The sequence below is a fragment of the Archocentrus centrarchus genome, chromosome 21 (genome assembly GCF_007364275.1).
Source record: "Archocentrus centrarchus isolate MPI-CPG fArcCen1 chromosome 21, fArcCen1, whole genome shotgun sequence".
Lineage (NCBI taxonomy): Eukaryota > Metazoa > Chordata > Actinopteri > Cichliformes > Cichlidae > Archocentrus > Archocentrus centrarchus.
In genome coordinates, this window is record NC_044366.1 from 33,801,210 (window position 1) to 33,824,756 (window position 23,547).

At 41.6% G+C, this 23,547-nt stretch overlaps 2 protein-coding genes across 4 annotated transcripts in view; one reads left to right on the plus strand and one right to left on the minus strand.

The window, feature by feature from the left end:
• Positions 1-5,792, minus strand: part of vwa8 (von Willebrand factor A domain containing 8) — a 118,066-nt gene extending 112,274 nt beyond the window's left edge. The window contains exons 1-4 of the mRNA XM_030757502.1: positions 5,654-5,792; positions 1,823-1,900; positions 1,593-1,723; positions 363-473 (exon numbers count right to left, since the gene is read on the minus strand). Of these exons, the coding sequence (XP_030613362.1) occupies positions 363-473; positions 1,593-1,723; positions 1,823-1,900; positions 5,654-5,792 (459 nt within the window). The remainder of the gene's footprint in view (positions 1-362; positions 474-1,592; positions 1,724-1,822; positions 1,901-5,653) is intronic.
• A 2,315-nt stretch (positions 5,793-8,107) lies between these two features.
• The window catches only part of dgkh (diacylglycerol kinase, eta), a 73,549-nt gene continuing 58,109 nt past the window's right edge, over positions 8,108-23,547 (plus strand). For 2 of the 3 annotated variants that reach the window (XM_030757710.1, XM_030757712.1), the window contains exons 1-2: positions 9,157-9,509; positions 19,575-19,685. In XM_030757710.1, coding sequence (XP_030613570.1) covers positions 9,231-9,509; positions 19,575-19,685 — 390 coding nt within the window. In that variant the 5' untranslated portion in view covers positions 9,157-9,230. Of the gene's footprint in view, positions 8,278-9,156; positions 9,510-19,574; positions 19,686-23,547 lie in introns of those variants that run through there. The other variant, XM_030757711.1, reaches the window with a different exon arrangement.

Below are 23,547 nucleotides of genomic sequence, written 5' to 3' on the forward strand. Positions count from 1 at the left end.
TGAAAATGTGGACAACACTGTGGTGATGCGACTTTGTATGTTACTATAACGCCTCATGCAAACATAATGCACAATTCATGTTCCACTTATGCTGCAATGCATGACTAATTATGGAAATGAGTCTGTTTTTTTTAAAAATATGCTTCGAGGAACCACATCAGCGGCTCCGCGCAGACGAAACATGAGAATTTACAAAGTGACAGAGTCTCCTCAGCATAAGTGAGGTTACATAATGGGTACAAATACAGTTAACACACATGACACTGATTCAAATGTTGATGTAAAGTGGATTTTGCACCAGAGTGGATTCATGCCAAAGCCTGCCTGTTACACAGCGTATCGTCCATTAAATAAAGACTTACCTGATCTATGTAGAAGGCCGTCCCTGATCGAATCTCCCGCCTCTGTTTCAGGTCAGTCTCTGTGGTGTCTCTGGACAAAGCGACGTACTCGACTTCCCGTTTAGTCAACTCCTACTCAAGAACAAGGGAACAGGCTTGGCTTCACATGCTTTAAAAGCTGATTATCTGGTTTATCTGCTGCCAAATAATATCAGAGAATTGTAAAGAAAAATAAATAAAATAAAAATGATCTAGATCCTGCACAGATTATTATTTTTAGGAGTTTCCATTGAACTTTTACAATGGTACAACTTTAAAGTTGTTATAGCTATGCAATGTTTTACAACTCCAAACTTGACTGGTACTGTACATTTCAGAGCTTTTTTATTCATTGACTGTTTGGACTTCTGCACTTTCTGAACTTTGGCATTTTGATGAATAATCGCTGCAAGGATGCTGCTATGTATGACCCATGTGGCAGTAACTGTGAGCCAAATATAAATTTCCCCAAAGGTCAGTAAATTCAAGAATAGCTGGACTTCAGGCTACAAAGTCAAGCTCGGCCACAATCCCAGCAGATCGGCTGATTTTAATGCCAATCCACAAATGCTTAGTTACTCCACATCTGCAAGCTTTCTGAAAGCATTCTGAAACAAGACCAAAAGCATGACGTCTACGGCATCGTATCCCAGTTCCATCTTGCGTAATGTTTAGTGATTGTTCAGGCAACAAGTGAACTGGAAAAACATCAGAATAATGGAGATTTAAACAGTGGTAAAAATATCTTTCCTTCACATTCATCACCCCTACAATAAAACTGGGGTGTGAACTGAACTGTGTTTTTTGGAGACTACTTACACAATATTACATTTTTCTTGATTGATTGATTAAGTATTTTAAACCTGTTGGGAATAAAAATTAACTATTTTACTTTAATCCTTGGGGCACTGTAAAGGCAACTGTAGCAGCCGACCGGGACACTACTTCACCTACCTTCAAGGCTCACTATGAAGGGACAAAGTCCAACAACACCTATACTACATAGATCAACTTTACAGCTACACCCATATCTGATGGCTCTGAAGATGACCACAAGACAAACAGTGATAGTCTACCAATATACAGACTGTAAGCAATGTTTCACTCATTTCAATAAATGGTTTTAATGGGGTGGGAGGATTCTAGTTTCACAAACGCTTTGTACTTCACAGCTTTGAATTGTGAGTGTCTGTGTGTAATGTGAGCACTCACAAGGTACTGCATAGCAATGGATCGTCTCAGGGGTCCTGGGGGACCAATGAGGAACACATCCTGACCCAAAAGGTCTTTCTGCATAATCCATCGTAGGTGCTGAGCCACTGTCTGGGGCAGGGAGTCTGAAACTAGCAGAGCCACAAAAAAAAAAGTCAGCTTTTCATGCTGGCATACCTATAGACTTTGTTCTGAAACACACACACACAAACACACAAAGAATTACATACTGTATTTTACAGGAACAAGCTCTGGATTCTGGGGTAGCTTGAGTTTGTAAATGATCTCGCCAATCTTCACTGTGTCACCTGTAAATGAACAGGATGATCAATGCATCAGAAGGTTTTTTTCACAGACAAATCAAGTGAGAATCAGAACAATAGAGTTTATATTATATTCATATTATGCTGGTGTTAGTCTCTGAGGCAGTTACAATAAAAATACAAAATTAAAAAATAAAACTTTTCAGACATTATGTGTTTGAGAATATGAGTTTACGAGATTTGCAAATCACTGCATTCTGTTTTTATTTACATTGTACACAGCGGCCCATTTTTGGAATAGAGGTTGTAATTTCACTTTGATCTGGCTGCAAACTGAAATGATTTCCACATTCCCTTCATTAGGCTATGGGACAGTGTCAGACCTAAACACAGTATATTGTTGCATATATTGTTTAAAGACATTAAGTTGAAAGTTTCGGAGCTCTAATGTGCACTTGTCATGTTGCAGCACTGAGGGCGCACAAAGTGGTAAAATAAATACAATGACTGCAGCACAGCTCTCATTTTCTTTGCAGCACTAGTGTTGGCTTTTGCTGCTTTTTCTAGTCTTCACAGATTTTTATCTCCTGTACCTTGAATAATGTGTATGTTGAGTGGAACTCAACTTATTAGTTTTTGAGGAAGAAGAGGGAAATGACGCATCAAACACAAAAGCAGAAAGCATGGGGTAACAAAGAAAGCCGAAGAGAGCGAATAAATTCAATCTCTTCTATAAGCGGTTTGATTGCCCTGTCTCTGCTATAACTGCTGTCTGCCCTGACCGCAGTATGTGAGGCTGAGGGACTGTACATCTGAGTCTGTGATCAGCAGTACTGGTGCACCACAGGGGACTGTCCTCTCTCCTTTCGTGTTCACACTGTACACATCTGATTTCCAGTACAACTCTGAGATGTGTCACATGCAGACAGTCTCAGATGACATGGGCTGTCGTCGGGTACGTAAGGTGTGGACAGGAGGATGAGTACAGGAGTCTGGTGGATAACTTTCTGGAATGGCACCAAGTGAACCAACAGCTGCTGAACATGTCCAGGACTAAGGAGATGGTAGTGGACTTCTGTAGGTCTGGACCACCCCCACAGCCTGTCTGTATTGGGGGGATTGATATGGAGATGGCGAGGACCTACACGTAAGTTGGTCTGCAGCTGGATGACAAACTGGACTGGTCAGTGTGCAGAGACACACTGTACAGGAAGGCGCAGACATTTAGCTTTAGCTTTATTTCTTGAGGAGATTGGGGTCCTTCAACATCTGCAGAAAACTACTGCAGATGTTCCACCAATCTGTAGTTGCCAGCATTCTCTTCTATGCAGTGGTGTGCTGGGGAGGCATCAGGAAGAGAGAGCTGAGGCTAGATAAGTTGGTCAGGTGGGCTGGGTCAGTGGTCGGAGTGAAGCTGGACACTGACTAATTTCGTTCAGGATCAATAAAGTATCTGTCTATAGTTGATAACCACTATCCTAATAACTCATCTCTGACTGAGGTTTCAAGTGCTGTTGAGCCAGAACTTGCTTCATACTACACTCCTCTTGTTTGGGTCTTTCATCCATCCATTTTCTTCCACTTATCCAATTCAGGGTTGCAGGGCGCTGCAGCCTAGCCCCCTGTCTAACACAGACAACTACTATGATCAATCTAGAATCACCAACATGTATTTGAACTGTGGGAGGAAGCCGCAGACACAGAGGAGAACATGCAAACTTCACACAGTCTCATCTAAATAGTGGATTTGAACCCAGGACCTTCTTGCTGTGAGGCAACAGTCCTAACCACCACGACACCGTGCTGCCCTTCAATTTTAGATTTTCATCTATATACAATTGAAATATTTTGTGCTTGAAATACAAGCCAGCACTTAATTTTAATTTGTATAAGTGTCTAAATTCCTAACATAGCCTTCTTATCCAGCTATTACAACTCGTCGCTCTGCTGCACAGATGCTCATTTGAGATGCCACTACATGAATGGCAAAAAAAATACACAGTTAATGATGGCTGCATTACATTTGGGTTGCTTCAGTTCTGCGTTTTGTGCATGGCAGATGACTGTGATATCAAGGGTTTTTTTGTTTGTTTGTTTGTTTGTTTTTTTGGGGAGGGCATGCTGTCTTAGCCAAAGATGGCAGCTACAATTTTAAATTGTATCTTTAGGCACTTTGTTACTACAGTCTGGGAAAAAACACGTTCTTATTTCTTTAGTTGAAGCTAAAAAAATCCCAAAGATAACACAGTCTGACAGGCATAAAAATGTTTGTGCCAAAGAGCCTAAAATTTGGCATCTCTCATCATAGTGTGTGCAGTGTTTCCTTAAAAGATTTGAGCAAGCTGGCCAAGTGGAGGATGAAACAAGAAGTGGCAGACCTATCTACTATCCACAGCAGATGAACAGTATCTCTGACACAAGACCTGAGAGATGCATCTGAATCTTCAGTTGATCTATATGCTGTTCACCAAAGGCTCTTCAGAAATGGTCTGAGTGGAAGCGTGGCTGTCAAGAAGCCATTCTTAAGGAAGGAAAACAGGGAGAAAAGGCTGAGATATGCCAAATTACACAAGAACTGGACTGAAAAAAAATCTGTGGCAACAGCTCTGATGGAGAATGAATTCAAATCTGAAATTTTTGGCTCAAGTCATCGTCAGTATGTAAGGAGGAGGTCAGAAGAGACGTACAACAATGAGTGTCTATAGCCATCTGTAAAACATGGTGGAGGCTCTGTCATGGTTTGGGGCTGTATTTCAGCCAGTGGTGTTAGAGATCTTGTCCAAATTGATGGAATTACAAATGCAGAAAAGTACAGTCAGGTTTTGATCCTCCATGCTGTAACATCTGGGAAGTGTTTTTCAGGATCCCAAACACACTGGCAATGCAGTAAAAGCATAACTGGAGGGGGAAAGCACACAATCGGACACTATCATCATGGACTGGCCTCCCCAGAGCCCGGACCTCAACATTATTGAAACAGCGTGGGATCAGCTTGACAGAGAACGGAACAAAAGGCAGCCAAGATCCAAAGCTCTTTGAACGTCCTTCAAGAAGCCTGGAGAACTATTCCCAAAGTCTGTTTAAAGAAATTACAAGAAAGCTGAAGAATAAAAGCAGTTATACAAACTCTGTATTTCCATGTAGGTTTGCACATGTTTCAATAAACTGTTCCACCTATTTGCCAGTTTCTACTCTCATTTTCCTAGCAGAATTATAAAGGAATGAGCAGTGGGTCAAAACTTTTGCACAGTAATGTAACTATAAAAATTAGATTTAAATATTAAATAAGCTTGACATTAAGATGTAAGATTTAGCATTCAGGTTTAATGTAACATTTATCACCAACACTAAGATTTTGATGTAAAATAGTTGTAACATTGCTATAAATCACGGTTAAAACGGCGTCTGGAAAAACTCAAGTTTAAAATGATGATGGGAGCTAAATGTGACCAAATATTGTCGTTAAGTTCAGCTTCAATTTACAACACGTGCAACGTACCAGGGTTCAACCTTTCACCTATTAACCACTTAAACGGGCGACAACCTTCCCAGGTCCAAGTCACTTCTCACTTTAGCTGCTGTTTTTATCTACATGGAACAAACTATATACTCAGCACTATTTTCCCAGTTTCACCGCTGCCAGTTAGTCAACAGCAAGCTATTTATTTATTTAGCCAGTTAGCTTTTACCAGACACATATGTAGTAACCTTTCCTGTTTCCAACTGAAAATTAACTAACACTATCCCGTTCATTGGCTGCACACGTAACTTTACAGCTTGAACAAAGAGGCCAGTTACCTGAGGCTGTGTTTACAAGTTTAACCTCATGAGTCTTGAACATCCAGCCGTCTCTTCCCAAAACGGAACCCAAAACATTCCGCAGCCTTCTCGCAGCCACAGCCGCTGCTGTGCCGCTACAGAAAATCTGGGAATGCATACTCCAACGTTTACGTTACCATACAAAACCTTGTGTGAAAAAACTACCACACTCTCTCTCTTTATTTTTTTCAACCAAGGTATGCTCTGACCCTAGGCCTAATTCCCGTCAACTCATATTGTCGGAGTCGGAAAAAAATAACGGGAGGATCACGTGGTCCGAAAATAAAGTCTTCCGTGTGAATACCATTTTAGTTGATAATAGTTCCGTTCGTTTAGCGTTTGCTGTGACTTAAAATTTGTTTATTACAATTTTACATGATTAAGCCTGCATTCTTTATTCATTTGGCATGTGATTTATTTAAATATAACCCAGCTGCAAGATTGGACTAATAAATAAGGCTACAAATACTGACATTATATTAAAAAGACAATATTTTTCAAAGTATTTCAGAATATGTTGTGCCCGAATAATTCCTTAGGATATATTCTAACTTTATTACTTAAATTAATCTGTATTTATATTTTATTGTAATGTACCAGTTGTAAAATTCTGGGGAGATGTCAATACAGATTTCAAAATAATTAATAAATCTGTCCCGTAGTCTATGATATCGATTTTTGTTGTTTATTTTGTTTTTATTCATTCTTTTAAAGTCTGCCACCCTCTCATCAAACAAGATTCATTCACAAATTTAAGAAACTGAATTGATGTGAAACAACAGATAAACACAAGCTAAAGCATCCACAAGCAAATATAGCTAATGTTAAGTGATAAATCTTGCATCATTGAATCATTTAATGAAGAATGACGTAGATTTTTTTAAAATTTTATCTTATTTATTTATTTATTTTTTCTTTTAAACTGTCTGCATCGGATTTTTTTTAATTAAATCTTATTTTTATATGGTGCAATTCTAAAGAAAGAAAGAAAGAAAGAAAGGAAGGAAAGAATGGTCTTTTTTACCTGTTACTTCTATAAATGACCATTTGGCTTATACTCTGCTCATGTCGTAATGAGGTCCCGGCAGGACCCAAGCCGCAGACTCAAGCCACCCGCTTCAAATGTGTGGTTAAGTGGATGATGGACAGACTGTGTGAAATCAGGTGAGGGAGATTCCACAGAAGCTCTGCCAGACTAGGCACAAGCTAGTACAATTCAGTTGGTACCAGTCCCAAGCACTGAGAAATCAGAGGGTTGCACCAGGACGAGGATCTGGTGCAAAATCTGTGTATCAAACGTTGGGAGATAAAAGAGCAGCCAACGTACCTATTAATATTTGCAAAGTAAGGCACTGGCATCAGGGGTGTGTCTAGATGGGGGCAATAGATGGCACCAGCTCTTTATGAAATATGATTGCCTTATCTTGCACAACTGCGCTATTACTTCGGCAAGTAAGAGTTTTGCTTAAGTGTCTGAAGTGTCTAAATATTCTAAATAATCCATCCATCCACTTTCTTCTGCTTACCCTTTTCAGGGTCGTGAGGGGGAGGGTGATGGGGGTGGGGGAGCCTATCCCAGCTGTCATGGGGCAAGAGGCCGGGTGCACTCTAGACAGGCCGTCAGTCTGTCGCGGGGTTAACACAGATAGAAAGCCATTCACACTCACACTCACATCCACACCCATAATCCGCAGTTAACTTAACTCCACACACTTGCATGTCTTTGGATGGTGGGAGGAAAGCCGGAGAAAACCCACGTAAACACGGGAAGGACATGCAAACTCCATACTGAATTTTTCCCCAATGAAATATTTGGAATTCCTCTGGGACTTGTTCTTGGTCCTCCCTCTGCCACACCATTGAAATAATTCTGGAAGTGCCCCTGCACGCAGGGATTGGCGTTGCATATTCAGCTGTAAATGCTGTGGTGTAAGGCACGGTCCATGTTACATATTTATTCCTATACAAGTAGACAATAAACCAAACTTTACAGAAAAACACAGCAACTCAAATATTATCACGAAATGAAACGAACGAACGAATATTTCCAAATAATGTGAAATGAAGTGCTCAGTGAGACAGTGCGGTTTTATGTGGACTGAAATTTGATGAGTGAAGGAAAATGTGAGAAAAATCTATGCTATCTAAATCTGGACCGGCACTGATTATAGATGACGTCATTAAAATACACTCACAATTGCACTTACACGTGCGCATACTTGGATTATACACACTCTCGCGCGTGTAACCCCGCGAGCAGCGCCGAGCGAGCCGCGCCCGTTTGAATCGGTTTGACGTTTATCACGTGCTGCGCCGAGAGGCTCGACTCCTGAAAGAAGAGGGAGAAACTTCGCGGAGGCGGAGGGGGACGGGGGGGCTGGGGGAGGACAGAGCGGAGCGGGCATGAGGACGACGCGAGTGTGCAGTCCCGGCTCTGAGGTGCGCACATGAGCGGCGCAGCGAGGGCAGCGAGCGCGGGGCAGGTTGTGAATTCCTCCACCTTTGCCTAATTTCGTTTCTTTTCTCCCCCGGAGAGGACGCCGAGGTCTGGGACTATGGAGGATGTCTACCATTACAGCCGCAGCCCAGCCTGGGAGGAACTGGTTAGTAACGTTCAAAACTGGCGGAGACTTTGTTTTTAATCGCTCGGCTCCTCGTTTTACTTCGAGTTTTTCCCCCCAAAGAAGGAAAACAGCGAGATATCTCGCCTGGTCTAATTGTGAGTTTACTCACTTTGGCGGTGTTTGGTCCTCTGAGGCCTCTTTACCATCGCCGTTATTACAATGGGTTGTCATCCTAAATAAATAAGTAACCCGTTTAAAGGACGTTCTTAAGTTTATAAGTTTGTAAGTAGGCTAAAGCTCAGATAAACGATAGTTATCATCTTTTTTGTACGCACAGTCTGTCCATTTCCTTTTAAAATCCAAGTAAAACTCTCGGCTGCTTCATGGAAATTAAATTTAACGCTGTCTTGTCGTTTAGATGCATACAAGTGTGAATTATTAGGACTTTGGTTATATTCCTGAAACATATCGAACCTACAGTAGAATATAGATTAATGTGGCCTATATGTTCATAACTCCTCTATAACGTCTGAAGATGACCGCAGGAAAAAAAAAGGAGTATATTTTGTGAGTTACAGTATCACTCTGAGTGCAATTTAAAAAGCTACTTGTAATCGCCTACATTTACACATTAGTCACTGAGCATGACATCAGGCACACACAACAGATTAAAAGTAGTTTAATTATTACTAATGTGCCGCCGCTCGGGCGCAGTGTTTGTGTCAAACAGCCACTAGGGTCTGCCGTGCCGCGGACGAGTCCCCCGCTTTACGGGGTGGATGAGGCGGTCTCTTGCCTCAGTCCAGACTGGCCGGGCAGACTGGAGGCACAACCAGCAGCAAAAAAGAGACTCGGGTCTTTTTATATCTATGTGTAAACGCCGTGTAGCCCATCCCCGCTGTGCCGCGACATGCTACGTCCCTTATGCGTTCCCCGGCCCACACACACTCCAGCAAACACAGCCGTCTTTATTGTCGTAGAGGCAGTGAGAGATGACAGCGAGGAGAGACGCTTCCCAGCCGCTGAGCAGCTCTCGCCTCCAGGAGAGGAAGGGAGCGGCGGAGGCGAAGGCTAACCCCGATTGGTTTTATCCCTCCCCTCGACAGGAGCCGGAGAAAGGGCCGCCATCCGCGGCGGGGATCCATGCCCATGTGGTGGGCGCTGTCGCCGGCTCCGGCGCTGCTGAGGAGTCCTCCGATAGCGAGGCAGAGCAGGAAGGCCCCCAGAAACTCATCCGGAAAGTGTCCACCTCGGGGCAGATCAGGAGCAAGGTAAGGCAACTCTGTCTCTTCTCTGCTGATATGGATATCTGATATCGGGTATGTGTTTGCTGGGATTAGCTGATCTGTGGCTGCTGGGTTATCCCCAAGCAACGCACAGGTTTGCCACAGCAGCATCAGGGTGCTCTGTCTGAGTTGCTATCAGATCTACCTGCTGCTTTGGACATTCAACAGTTTCATTTGTGCGCAGGTCTTTATTGCCTTTAAGTCTCAGGCATGCCCGAGATACCAGTGAAGCACTCTGGCTACTTAGTGTTGGCGGTTTGTGCAGGAGAAGTAAGAAGTAAGGATCCCAGAGGCACATATTTAAACATGCAACATAGAAGCCCTCGGAAGCTTTTTCTATGGAAGGTGTGAAATAAAAATCGCTAATAGGGGGTTATTTGGACAAAATTAAACATGTAATGATTCAGTGACTATTACAATTATTTAACCGTAGCTCATAAAATATGTTGTTGACAACAATGTAAATTCAAGCAAAAGAAGGGAAACTCTTTTCTGTGAAAGTGTTCATTATCATAAAATCATTTTTTGAATTAAATTGTTATCCACGGTCTGCATTCCACAGCCCTGAATTTCATTCTGGCCATCCTTAATCACCATAATTATAATTATCAATTTGACCTGACAGAAAATAAAGTATCAATTTGAGCCTTTACTATAATAATGAGGTTAAAAAATACATTTTGTTCCACAATGATCTGTTGCATGTCCGTGTTTGACCTGTAGGACTAAGTGAGAGGATGCTGTGCTGATTCTTTCCCTCTGACACCCAAGTTTTCTTGGCCTGTGATGTTAACGAGGGCCATCCTCCCACATCAAGGGACTTAATTCCTGACTGCTGCGCTCTGCCCCATCTTCATTATTCAACATGGAGATATATTTAGAGACTCGGGGCTCAGAAGTGACTGGACATGCATTTTTTTTTTTTTTGCAAATAAATGCTACCTAGAGAAAATGCTGCAAGAAAGAGATATTTGTGCTTATTTAATCAAGAAGTTATTCAAAAAAGTTATCACTTAAAAAAGTGATAAATAATGCCAAAACAACCTAAATTGAAATAGTTAGGAGAAAAAAGCTTATTTGGTTTGGTGAGATGTTACAGAAAAGATTTGAGACGCTAAAAGCCATAAATGTTTGCAGTTACAGCATTAACATGTCAGCCACCGGCCGAGCTAAAGGCTGATATAATATATAGCGTGAGTGTAAACAGAGCTGAATGACTGTCTGTCTCATCAGCTAATGTTTGTTGAACTTTCCTGAAGGGCTGTTTACCGCAGGCTGATTTTTTTTCTCCATCAGTCATTCTTTATTCACCTGTCACCTCTGAAGTCATGGCAGGAGTTTTAAAAGTGAATAAAAGCCAGGTTGATATGATGTACACTCTTGACTGCACCAATGTATATACCGAAGGGGATGCTAATTGCATTGGTTGGCAGACAGCCCAGATAGCCCTAATCTGTTCTGCCAAACTATATTCAGCAGGCTCCATGTCACTGTAGAATTATCAGTGGTATAAAGCACTTCTGCTGTAATTGCATCAGTTTGCCTAGCATGTTGACTTAGTGCTAACAGAGGTCTCAGACTTGTTGTCGTGTGGGTCAGTGAGTTTTCTCTCAGTGTGTGTGTGTGTCTGTGCTGAGAGTTCCTAATGGATCATGCAGGCACTGACTCACTGAGTGTTGTTCCACTGGGTTGTTTGCACAGCTCTGGATCTGTGTGTGCATGCATGTGTGTGCGTACGCTCACCCGTCACATTGTCTGTGTCCATCCCTCTCTCCGTCCACTATCTCTGGTTCTTTGGTTACCACAGACAACCACATCTTCTGTCCTTTATTGGTCACGTCCATGGTAATGCCTGCCTGTAAGACAGGTCTGGCTGAAGGCGCACGTATGCTGTGCAGTAAATCTCATCTTATTATTGTCTCTGATATGCCCTGTCTGTGGAGGTTTGAAATTTTCAGAAAATCTCTGAAAAGTCTTGTCAGTAAATCAAAACATAGAGGGAAAGGCAGCTGACTCGAATTGGAAATGTCCAACTTAACAACTCATTTAATGTAACCTGAAAGCTCTCAAAAGCTTTTAGAGTAGGAGGATTGAAATAAAACAGCCAACAGGGGGGTTGTTTGGGCAAAATTAGATATGCTATTAAGCTCATATAACGACATCTCATAGAATCTACTGTGGGCAACAAAGTGAATTTAAGGAAAGAATGGACACTCATTGGGTAACATTGATATCGATTGCAGTGAGAGCCTTGACTCCTGACAGAAGAACAGTGAATGATGCAGCTGAGGTCATTATAGCTGTTTTTCTGACTAATATCAACTATTATTGTTAAAAAAAAACCCCACCGTGGCAAATTCATGTATTGCTGAGCAGTTGTTGGCCTGATCTTCTGGAATCACTTCTCTCATGCAGACACTAATGCGACTGGACTGAACAAGAAACACTGTCATATGAACATTTCTTTCCATAGTGATAAAGTAACATTCATCGTTGTGTGATGCATTTCAGCCATTAAGTGAGTTAATTACACACAAAGTATTCAGTAGAGTTGGGCTACATATTTATTATTATATCCAAAATGTAAGGATGAATAATAGTCTTTTCATAGCCTCCTCTCTGCTGTCATCTCCACTCTCAGCCCCTTCTGTGTTTTTTGAGGGTGTGCTGTTGCAGTTGAAGAGCGCTTATAAACGTGTGACTAATGCTGTAGCCGTGTGATTGAAAGCAGAGCTGATGGCATGCCGGAGCCTGCTGCTGCTGCTGTGCTGCTGCTGTTGTGCTGCCGTTACTGCTGTCCAGGGAATCGGGACAGCTCCGTGAGCCTGACAGAAAATAATCCAGAGCAGATATGCTGAGTTAGGGGGGAGCGGCGCGGAGATATTGTAGGAAGATGTGACACACTACGGTTTTCTTTTATGGGAAAAGAAAACCATAGTGTTTTTGGATATGAGATATATGAGTTGGTTTTATTTAACTGGCCTTTATTAGGAAGTCAGTTTGGATGCATTGTCTCTCTTTGCAAGGAGGGGTTACTCAATATGGCAGCAAAGCCTAGATTGCACAACAGTCACATCCTGATTAATTTTTTTTTTAAATACTTCTTTTTGATAACAGTGCAAACCTGAATAAGTTAACAGGACCACAAAAAAGACTTTTTATTTTTTTATTTTTTAATGTTAATGTAAAGTGAAGTGTAACAGTGTTTAAATATTTGGATCCCAATTATCTTCTGAATGAAGTAAATCAGAGTGCTTTTTTGAGTCAACTCAAACATTTTTAGTTTAATTTTCACCCTTAGAACATAAATATACAAACACACTCTATCAGGATAACTAAGTTTCTTTTGATACATTTAATTTGATTTAAATGGGAAATTGCAGTTTTTGAGATGTCCCACGCTTCAGCGAGACAGCTTGGGTTTTGCATGTCATCAAGTCAGCAACCCACTGCACTCGTGAGATCACAGCTTCATTACTTTAACGTGAAGAGAAATAAAGCACAGCTGCAGTTCTTATTGATTGGCAGCTGCTGAGGTAGCAGACAAGCAGTTGCCCATCTGGTCTTTCTTCATCAGACTTTGCATAATATGTAATGTGTGTAATTGTGTCTTCATTTTGCTGCTGCTGCTGCTCACATAAACTGGTTCACATGCATTCATGTTAGTTTAACTGGCCTCAAACGTGCACACTAATGGAGCTTACTCAACCAAAAAAAAAAAAATTTATTCATCTCAAAGAGTAAAAAATGTTAGAGAAATATTCAACTTAGTAGAATTTTATTAAGTTAACTTAGTCTACCTTTGAACATTTGGGTGTATGTGGTTATGTGCAAATGTAAGACACTCATATAGTAATAAGAATAAGAGTGTATTTAAAACTTGGTCTACTTATTAAAAAAGTGAGAGGAAACACTTTTTGTCTTTGGAAAATTTGAGGTTGTTTTTAAGCAGGAAGTTCGACACATCCTTTCATGTGTAAAATTTGCACTAGAATTGAAATAATAATTGCTAAAGATAAGCGACAGAATACTTCTACACCACTTTGAGCTAACTTGTATCGTACACACTCCCACTTACAGAAATAGTAAATGTACATAATTATGTACTCTGAAGTTGCTAAGTTGAGGTTTCTTCTGTTCAGAGCTGTAGCTAAATCTACTGAAGTGACTGTGTGTAAATTACCGGCCTCAACAACATCCCCTGTGCCCACTTGACACATGTATAACTACCCATATATATGGTCCAGATACACAAAGGAGATCACAAGGGAATTACCCTGTCCCAACTACATGTTGGATTGTAATTTTCCCTTCACTACAGTGAAATTTTAGCATGTGGTGGGAGTTGGAAGAGGAAGAATACAGAGTTACAATTACACCCACAAAAGAGGACAATATGCCAAGACAGTTGCAGGAGAGTGGCGGATGTGTAGGAAGAAGTGAAGAGATTCAGCGCTGGTCCCTAAAATACTTGCTTCCCCAAATAATTTGATAATGGCTGCAGAGCGGAGCCTAACTGCATGGAATGACTGCTGAAACAGTGGGCTTCTCTCAGCTGTCGGCCAGTATCCAATAAGACTGATAAGCAAGCAGCGTCTTACTGTATCAGGAGGTGAAATTGTAAAACAGCGATTGCTTTTTTTTTTAACTTGTGGCAGGAGCATACACGCTCCTGCAAAGTTCAGGCTCTGTTATTAAAAAGGAGTGGCAATATTAGGCGGACAAAGAAAGATAAGCAACCAATGGGGATGAATTGCTGGCACACGCTTCCTCAGCAAGACAGTGTGCAGTGGTTTACAGGCTCTGATCCTTTTCTAGATTTGCTTCACCGACTCTTATGTTTCTTAAAAGCATAATTACATGTGATAGTAAATACAGCTATTTGTTTTCTTGCTGAGTTTGGACAGAAGTATGAAAGCTGGTAAATTTACATTTTGTTTGGACAAAAAAATATAAAAGTGTAAAAGATTGTTGTTTCACAGGAACTTGCAGGAGAAGCACGGTGTAGTCTTGGAGTTCACTGACAGACATATTGTGATGACAGTACTCTGTCACAGCACTATGGAATAAAGTGATTTGAAACATCTAAAACAATGGCCAATATTTGGCATTCAGGGAAAAAAACTAACTGATATCAGCTTCGGTCAAAGCATCGGTAGACATTGTCCACAGTCATTTATTCACAATCACAGTCAGCAGCACTGCTATCAATATTAATCAGCCTTTATCAGTTACGCCTTGTATTAAAACAGAATTACGGTAACCTGAGAATGAAGTGGAAGCTCAGACATTTTTAGCAGATTACTTTGATAGAAACCTCAGTGAGGCTGAGAAGGGAAATAGCTGGTTTAAAACACACTGCTCTTGGCTTTGAGGTAAGAAATATAAAAGACAGTTGACTGCAGCTGGCCTCAGCTTAAGTTCACGAGGTCTTACATGAACTACCTCTATGTGAGTTAGCACTCTGACTGTTTGTCTGGGTATTGTCAAAGACAGGACGTAGGTCTGCTCTGCTCTCTTCGTTTAGCCTCCCAGGGAACTCCTGCTCTGCGCTTATCCACCAAGCACAGCTGCTGGATTCATTTGAACTGCCTGTGCCTTTGTCCATTGTATCAGCACGCTTGTGTGTGTGTGTGTGTGTGTGTGTGTGTGTGTGTGTGTGTGTGTGTGTGTGTGTGTGTGTGTGTGTGTGTTGTTTAGAGCCTGTGTGTCCCGCTGTCAGTGGCCAGGCAGAGTGTGGGTGTAAGGTACATGGTGCTCAGGTTACTCATTTCTCTCTGGCACAGGACATGCTCCCTGTCTCACAGTTTAGCCAAAGAGAGAAGCCGTGCACAGAGGCAAGCAGGAGGACTATTTATAGATCACTTCTGGCCTACTTGGCAACAGGAAGGAGATGAAGACAAGGAAAGGAACTATGGAGGCCAAGGAGGAACAAAATAGAAACTAGAACGTCCAAGTAGAGCAAAGTCACTTCTGTTGCTGTGGCTGAACTTTAAGATCCACTCTGTAGACAATCTAAAAGTTTTCTCTGGACCTTAAGGTCATTCCAAACTAGTTTGTAAGGATTTTCTCTCACTTGTGAAACACACTGGTAGATACAATACACATATATTGAGTCTACTTGCTAAAATAAATACTAGTGCGGCTTATCTCTGCTGTGTAATGACTCAACTCCCCCATGTAAGTGCGCCGTACAGGTACTCAGTCTGTGTGTGTTTGTCTCTATCAGTCATGAGGTGTTCATTCTGCTCCCCAATCATCACTTGGTTCTCCCTTTTCTGTCTGGACTAATTATACATCCCACACTATGTGCACACGCTCATGTCAAGAGTGGTCCTGCAAGAAGGAGACGTTAACAGTGCTGTACTGTCTGTGATGCATTAATACCAGTTCTGTTCAAATGACAAACTGGGGAAACAATCCCCAAACCTTGGTATTTGCCAGTACCCCAACAGGTCTAAATGAAGAGATGACTTCATCTGCTGTGTTTGTGTTACAGTCCCACTTTGACTGTAATTATACAACAAGCTGCTAAGGCCTTATAGGGAAGTCAGCTTTGAGGTACTGCACTTTAATCTGCTGCAGGAATTTAGTCTTCATGCCATAACTTATGCAAAAGGAAGCAGGGAATTATGTAGGTGGACATGCAGAAAACTCACAGCGTGTCTCTTTGCTGTTGTGTTTTCCCCCTTCAGTCACCACTTATGCCAAAAGAGACCATGCCAGACACATGAGAAGTGGACTGATGTTGAGGTGTAATTACATCAGTTTTAGTGAATCTAAACTAGTTCTCATGCTTTTCAGTGGACCCCCTCAAATTGTATCTCTGCAAAGAGCCACTGTGTGTGTCCTTTTAAAGGGCTACTCTTCATTTTTTAAAGTCAGACTGGGAAAAGCAGTCACAGAATATCTTCTTTTTAGTCAAAGAAAATTACAGTGTCACTTAGCTAATCTCAGCTCTGGTTTAGGGAGGTAGTAACAGAAAGTTGTTCAAGTGCTACAGAGCCACAGGGCCTGACAGATTTCATAATACTAATTATGGACCCCAGACACGCTGCAGTGTGAGAGACTGAAGTCATATCGAAAAGGATTACTTCCAGTCATCGCTGCTAAAAGTGGTTCTTCAGGCTGTTGAGTAGTGGGGTGTACTTAGTTTTTCAGGGACTGCATAGAGTCTTGTGAAAACCTCATTTTTCATAACTGTGTCTCTGAAATCAGAAATAGATACCTCCATAACCTTGACACATAAAACTAATATTTTTTATGAATGGTTGAATCAGCCCTTTCAAAATCAAAATTTATCAAAATTCTATTTCATAATTTCTAATCTACATGATTTTCCAACATGCCTACTTCTTCCAGAGTGACATAACCAGTGTGTGTGATGTGCAGCCACAGTGAGCCTTTATTCTACACCAGTGTTTTTCTGTTTAAGTTGACACAGCTGGTGGGCAGGATGTCAGCTTCAGGCCCCCATGTCTGTTTGTAATTCTCTCCTAAGAGAGCAGCTTTCCTTTGCTATAAATAGCCCAATGTGTGTGTGTGTGTGTGTGTGTGTGTTTTGTATGTGCGTGTGCACACGTGTGTGGGGGGCCCACCTCTCCTCTGTGTGCCCAGAGAGAATAATGTCCTTCCATGCAGCATTTCTATCTGTGTGCATGCAGTGCTATGAAAATTTGCCCCCTTCCTGATTTTTCAGTTTTTTACATATTTGTCACACTGACATGTTTCAGACAGCTACTCTAGGAGAGCTGGACAGGGACGTAGAAGGTCCTTAACCCATCAGCTGGACCGGTATCTGCTGCTTGGTGCAAGGAGGAACAGGATGAGCACTGCCAAAATGACCTCCAGCAGCAACTGGTGTGAATGTCTCTGACCAAACAATCAGAAACAGACTTCATGACTTCATCTTCTAGTGGGCCCTGTGCTCACTGCCTGGCACCGTGGAGCCCGATTAGCATTTGCCATAGAATACCAGAATTGGCAGCTCCACCACTGGCCCCACAGATGAGAGCAGGTTCACCCTGAGCACATGTGACAGATATGAAAGGGTCTGGAGAAGCCGTGGAGAACGTTATGCTGTCTGTAACATCGTTCAGCATGAACAGTTTGTTGGTGGGTCAGTGATGGTCTGAGGAGGCACAGACGTCTGCGGGCTCGACAACAGCACCCTGACTGCCATTAGGTATCAGGATGAAATCCTTGGACCCACTGTCAGACTTACACTGGAGCAGTGGGTCCTGAGTTCCTCCTTTTGCGCGATGATTCCCGGCCTCATGTAGCGAGAGTATGCAGGTAGTTCCTAGAGGATGAAGGAATTGATACCATTTACCTGCCCTTCATGCTCACCTGACCTAAATCCAACACAACTCCTCTGGGACACCATGTTTTGATCCATCTGATGCTCCCAGGTTGCACCTCAGACTGTCCAGGAGCTCAGCGGGATTTTACCTCCATTTAGATCTGACATGTTTTCAAAGTGTTCCTTTATTTTTTTATTTTTTGATCAGTGTAATGATTATGACTGTGGATACTGTGTTGAACACAGATTTGAAATCACACACACACTTTTTACATTACCTTGCAGCATAAATCTAATTGGAATACTATAATACGATCCTTATAAATTCAGGGTCAATACTATAAAATCTATAAAACATAAAAGTGCTGAAGACAAAACAAAATATTCTGGTAGCTCAGGAAATGTTCTGTCATGTGGAATGAATGACTCAGTGAAGTGTTTAGCATAAAGCTACTCCTAAATCTGTTATTTAAATACATATTTTGCCTTTAGTGATGTTGGACAGATGCCTGGCAAAGAAAATGTAGATACTGCAGAACCCAGAATCTTTAAATATGAACAATTAAAAATAAAGTGCAGTTAAGCTTAAAAATAATTTTTTAGAGTTTAAATGTGGTTAAAATTAGAACCACTTGGCAGCTTTCAAAAAAAAAGTCTTATTGTTAATTTCTTTTAAGTATTTAACAAAAGACTCAAGTTGACTTTGATTCATGACTTGACCTCCGACAACACATGACCCAAAAATAACGTAACTTTTTTCTTGTAAATACATATTTGCGTGTTTTTAGAGGCTGCAATCCAAACAAAGCCAACAGTTTTGTTGTTTTATAGCTAAGGGTTAGTTTAAAGTCTACCAATGCACAATTAATAATGATAGGAGGTTTGCAAATGTTTCAGTACATGGTATTCCCGTGACATTAGCTATAATTAGGTCGTTAGTCATCTTAAAACAGCCTCCATATTCAAATAAAAAGAAAAATCCTGGTTCAGTATTTAGATTAGCCCAGCCTTCGCTTTCAAAACTTAAGTTCCAGATTTTCTTTTTCAATTCATGTTTGTAACCATGTTAATCAAACTGGTAATATTGAAATTACTGAGCTTTTCACAAGTACTGTTTTATATTATTGTCATTACTATTATTATAATGTAGAAATTGAGGCAGATGATCAAAATTTCACACAGTTTGACTGGCTTGAAACACTGGCTTGGGATTTACTTGAGACTTCAGGTTTAAGAAGACTCGGTCCCTCCTGTGCTGTCAAGCTGGAAGGGTTACGGCGTTTTATTGTCCAGTGCAGCACAAGCAGTCAATAGGATGCTGCTCTTGCCATCTTTCCCACTTTTTTCCTCTTTTCCTTCTTTCTTTTCCCTTTTATCTTTCCTTTCTTACCTCTTTTTTCCCCTCTGGCCCCACGGCTCAGTCAGTGATTTGTGTTTATAGCTCTTTAGAGAAATGAGGGGTGGTGTGTGTAATGGGTTTCCTTTCTTCTCCACGTTTGCCCTATTCCTTGTCTCCCATGCATAAAATTGCTGCTCACGCTTACACACATACGCCCACACACATAAACAGTAGGCTTGTTTTATCTCAACAGTTTCCTGTAGATAAATCCAAGAGGGCATTCTGGATTTGTGAGAGGGAAGCGATGTGTCAGAGAGGGAGAGAAGCTCCCTGTGACTTTTTGATGGAAGGGTTCGCTGAGCTGTATAACAGTTATTAATTTCCATGGTGTCTTCCTGTCTCTCTGCAGACGAGTATAAAGGAGGGATTGCTGTTGAAACAAACTAGCTCATTCCAGCGGTGGAAAAAGCGCTACTTCAAACTGAGAGGACGAACTCTCTACTACGCCAAAGATGCCAAGGTAGGTTCACTTAGTGTTTCCTCATGTGGCACACATACAGTAAAAGCCACAGGTGATGCATGAAAACAGACTATTAATGAGAAAGCAGTGTGCTTATTCATTTTCTTAAGGAACCACAGATAGGACGATTAAGACACCTCTCACGTCTGTACGGTAAATATGTATCTCGAGCTTGCACCCGATTAACTTAGCTTAGCATAAAAGCTGCATACGGGAAACAGCTGGCTCTGTCCTCATACCTCATTTGTTTAGCCTGTAGAAAAATCAAAGGATAAAAAAGTCATGTTGCTGTTTTCCAGGAGCTTACGGACCATTTTGTCTTTTGGCTTGGACCAATCAATCAATCATCCAAGCCTTTTTCCTATAGCAACTTTCATGCAGGTTAGTGCAGTTCAAAGCACCTCACAGATAACTGACAAGCCGATAACAAGGCAGAGCAAAATGCTAAAATAAAACTACGTTTATATTAGCCTAAAGCTAAAGTAAGGGTAAAATTACTAACACCTCAAATATTAATAAATTCGATAATAGTGGAAAAAGTACATTAAAGGGACAAAGTATCATAAATTATAATAAAATATACAATCACTAGGTCATAGTTAATTAATAAAATGGTGCAATATGGGGCAAAAATTAAAAGACTTAAAAAGCCAAAAAGTATCAAATGTTTTAATGTGCCAGCGGCTTGGAGCATTAAAGCTAAAAGCTATCTCCAGAAACAGTCTTTGTCTTGCACGTTAGCAAATTCATGCTGGAGGACCTGAGGGGTGTGCGCGACGCACATACTGAAGAAAGACAATGAAGTGTTTTAAAAACAATAAAGAGATTTTAAAATGAAGCTGACAGGCAGGCAGGATTTCAAATGGATATAATGTATCATCTGGATCATCTAAGCACTCTGACTCTGCTGTTTGCTTAGCAGGCAGTCCTAGCTTGGTGATACAGTGTGTTAATTACTGAGCTTTATGAGGTGTATTTTATTACCTTTGGATGGAGCCAGGATAGCAGCTTTCCATCTGTTCTCAGGCTTTATGCTAAGCTAAGCTAGCTGTTACTTCATAGAGCAGGGGTGTCCAAACCGGACCCGCCCACTTCCGGTCCGTGAATTGATGTCAAAAATAACATACAGTTTGGCCCTTTAAGTTACTTTTTTGACATTTCGCTTAACCCTCTTAATTGGAGAGGAAGGTGAAATTCGTGGGCCGGACGTGGGCGGGGCCAGAAGCGGTCCGCGGGCCGCAAGTTTGGCCACCCCTGTCATAGAGAGTGATACTCTAACTCTCTGTTGAAGTATTCCTTTTTTTTCCATCCCCCCTCTTATTTGTTTATTCCATTATTTCTCTACCTTGAACCACTTAAATCAATTTACCATTACTGTGTTTAATTTTCCTCTTTACCTTTATTTGGTTTTAAGGACATCTTTTATTTTTTAACTTCTGATATTCTGACTCTTGTTGACATTTTTTTCCCCATTTTGCTTCTAATCTAACCTCCCCGGTCTATAACATGTGGGTTTGTGTGTGTGTGTCTGTGTGTGTGTGTGTGTGTGCACCTCTGTGTGTATGCGTTTGTCTGCACTCGCACTAGTCTGGCAGTGCCTTGGCACGCTGGCAGGAGCGGGCGCTACGCAGAGTGTCCAGGAGTCGCGTGTGCTGGCGAGTTCTGTCCGTGTGCTGGACGGGCGCACGGCGCTCCCCCCCACCTCTGGGTGCCAGCGGATCTGAGGAAGGCCTAGTGAGAATTCGGGTCAGCACAGCACAGCCAGGGGCCAGACCACCAGGACAGCTTAACCACTCAGCAGTACCAAACAGTGCTGCATTCATGCCATATGGGTTTACTGGCTTGAGATGGGTTGAATATCCTCTAATATCCAATTTTTTTTTTTTTTTTGAGTCACTTGAAATTTTTAGTGATGCAAAATAATTTGGGGGTGGGTGGGGGTATGGATAAGTGAGATGAAAAAATTCTTGCAATGCAATGCCAGAACTCACTACTATATGACATGAATGTGCTTTATAGAGGTGCAGGTTGTGCTGCAAAACACATGTGCAGAGACTGTAAAGCCACACCGAGATCAGTGTAGCCTGTTAAACTAAGTCATCTTCAGTGAGGAGTGTGGCTTTCATTGCTTCACAGTGTGTGTTGTTTGTCATGCCTTGAATCTCTTGATGGCTGTGCTAGAAGAAGAAAAAAAAACCCAGTAACTTAAAGGTGACCTGTTATGCATTTCCTTATGGAAAGTAAAAATTACACAAAACATTTTATTCATATGGCTCCTTTCAAAATAAATATGACAATGTGCTTCACAATCAAAATACTAAAAACATGATGACAAAACGTTACTCAAAAGCAAGTTTAAAGTGATGATTTTTAGCTGTTTTTTAAGAGACTTTAACATAACTTAGACGTTCCAGTCTGGGAGCTTTTTCTCTTAAAGCTCTGTCACCTTTAGTTCTCAGCCTCAGGGTCCTTGGTTTGTGTAGGGCTAAATGCATGCTGAGTAAGATGATAAGAAACTGATGGAACTACTGATAAAGAGGTCAGAGTCACCATCAAATATTCATGTTAAAATCACCAACTCTAACCAGTCTGGACTACTTCATAGAATTGCTTTAAGAACAAACTGCTGATGAAAGTATAATCTAAGTCATGCTGCTTGGTTTTGCTAAGAAATAAGAATATCCAAATTCTTGAAGAGTATAAAATTATTTAACAAGATGGTTGTATTAGTCAAAGACTGGGCATCAAATAGAGCCATGCTCAGCGAAGTAGTAGACTGATTTTGAGCAGAAACCACCCGAGTTGGAGGGCATAAGAACTGAGGGTTTGATCATTATGCTCGTAAATTTCACTCACGAAGGGGAAAGACGGCAAAGCATCCGGAATGTCTGCAAGAACACTCCTGAGGCAAGAAGACCTCATAAATCCAGGCCCTGTGTATCCAAGCAGGGTAGGGGAAAGCAATAACCGCCACAGAGCGCGCATGAGCACAGCCAATCAGAAACGCTCAACATTGTTTATGAGGCACTCCACGCTCCCGCAACCATCTGAGCTTCACCCGGACTCCTGCTCTTCTCCCTGTCCTCCTCTGTGGTCTGCACAAACCCAAGAGAGCACAGCTAAGGATGCCAGATGACTGCTTTAAATGACACGAGTGCTGATACAGGCAGCTGTAGCTGATATTTGTCTTTTAGGCCTCACTTCCACTGCTATGAGTTACTGAAATGCAGTGTTTGTGCATTTTGATGCATTTTAATGGAATTGTCTGAGTGTTGTCCCCCAACCCCTAAATGCAAGTCTATTAGCATTAGCTGATACCTCAGCACTCCACCCTCTCGTCTAAATATGATCACTTCTGGCTGCAAAAGCACCAAGATGGCAGCAACAAAAGTGCTTTATGCTGAGATTTCAGATGCAGAGTCCAAAACCAGTGGGTGACGTCACAGTGGCTACTTCCATCTTTTATATGGATTCTATAAGATGTCCTTAATGCACTATATTGCCAGAAGTATTCGCTCGTCTGCCTTCACACACAGATGAACTTGAGTAGGATCCCATTCTTAATCCATAGGGTTTAATGTGATGTTGGCCCACCCAACAGCTTCAACTCTTCTGGGAAGGCTTTCCACAGGTTTAGGAGTATTTATGGGAATTTTTGACCATTCTTCCAGAAGCACATTTGTGAGGTCAGACACTGATGTTGGAGAGAAGGCCTGGCTCACAGTCTCCACTCTAATTTATCGCAAAGGGGTTCTGTTGGGTTGAGGTCAGGACTCTGTGCAGGCCAGTCAAGTTCTTCCACACCAAACTCCCTCATCCATGTCTTTATGGATCTGCTTTGTGCACTGGTGTGCAGTCACGT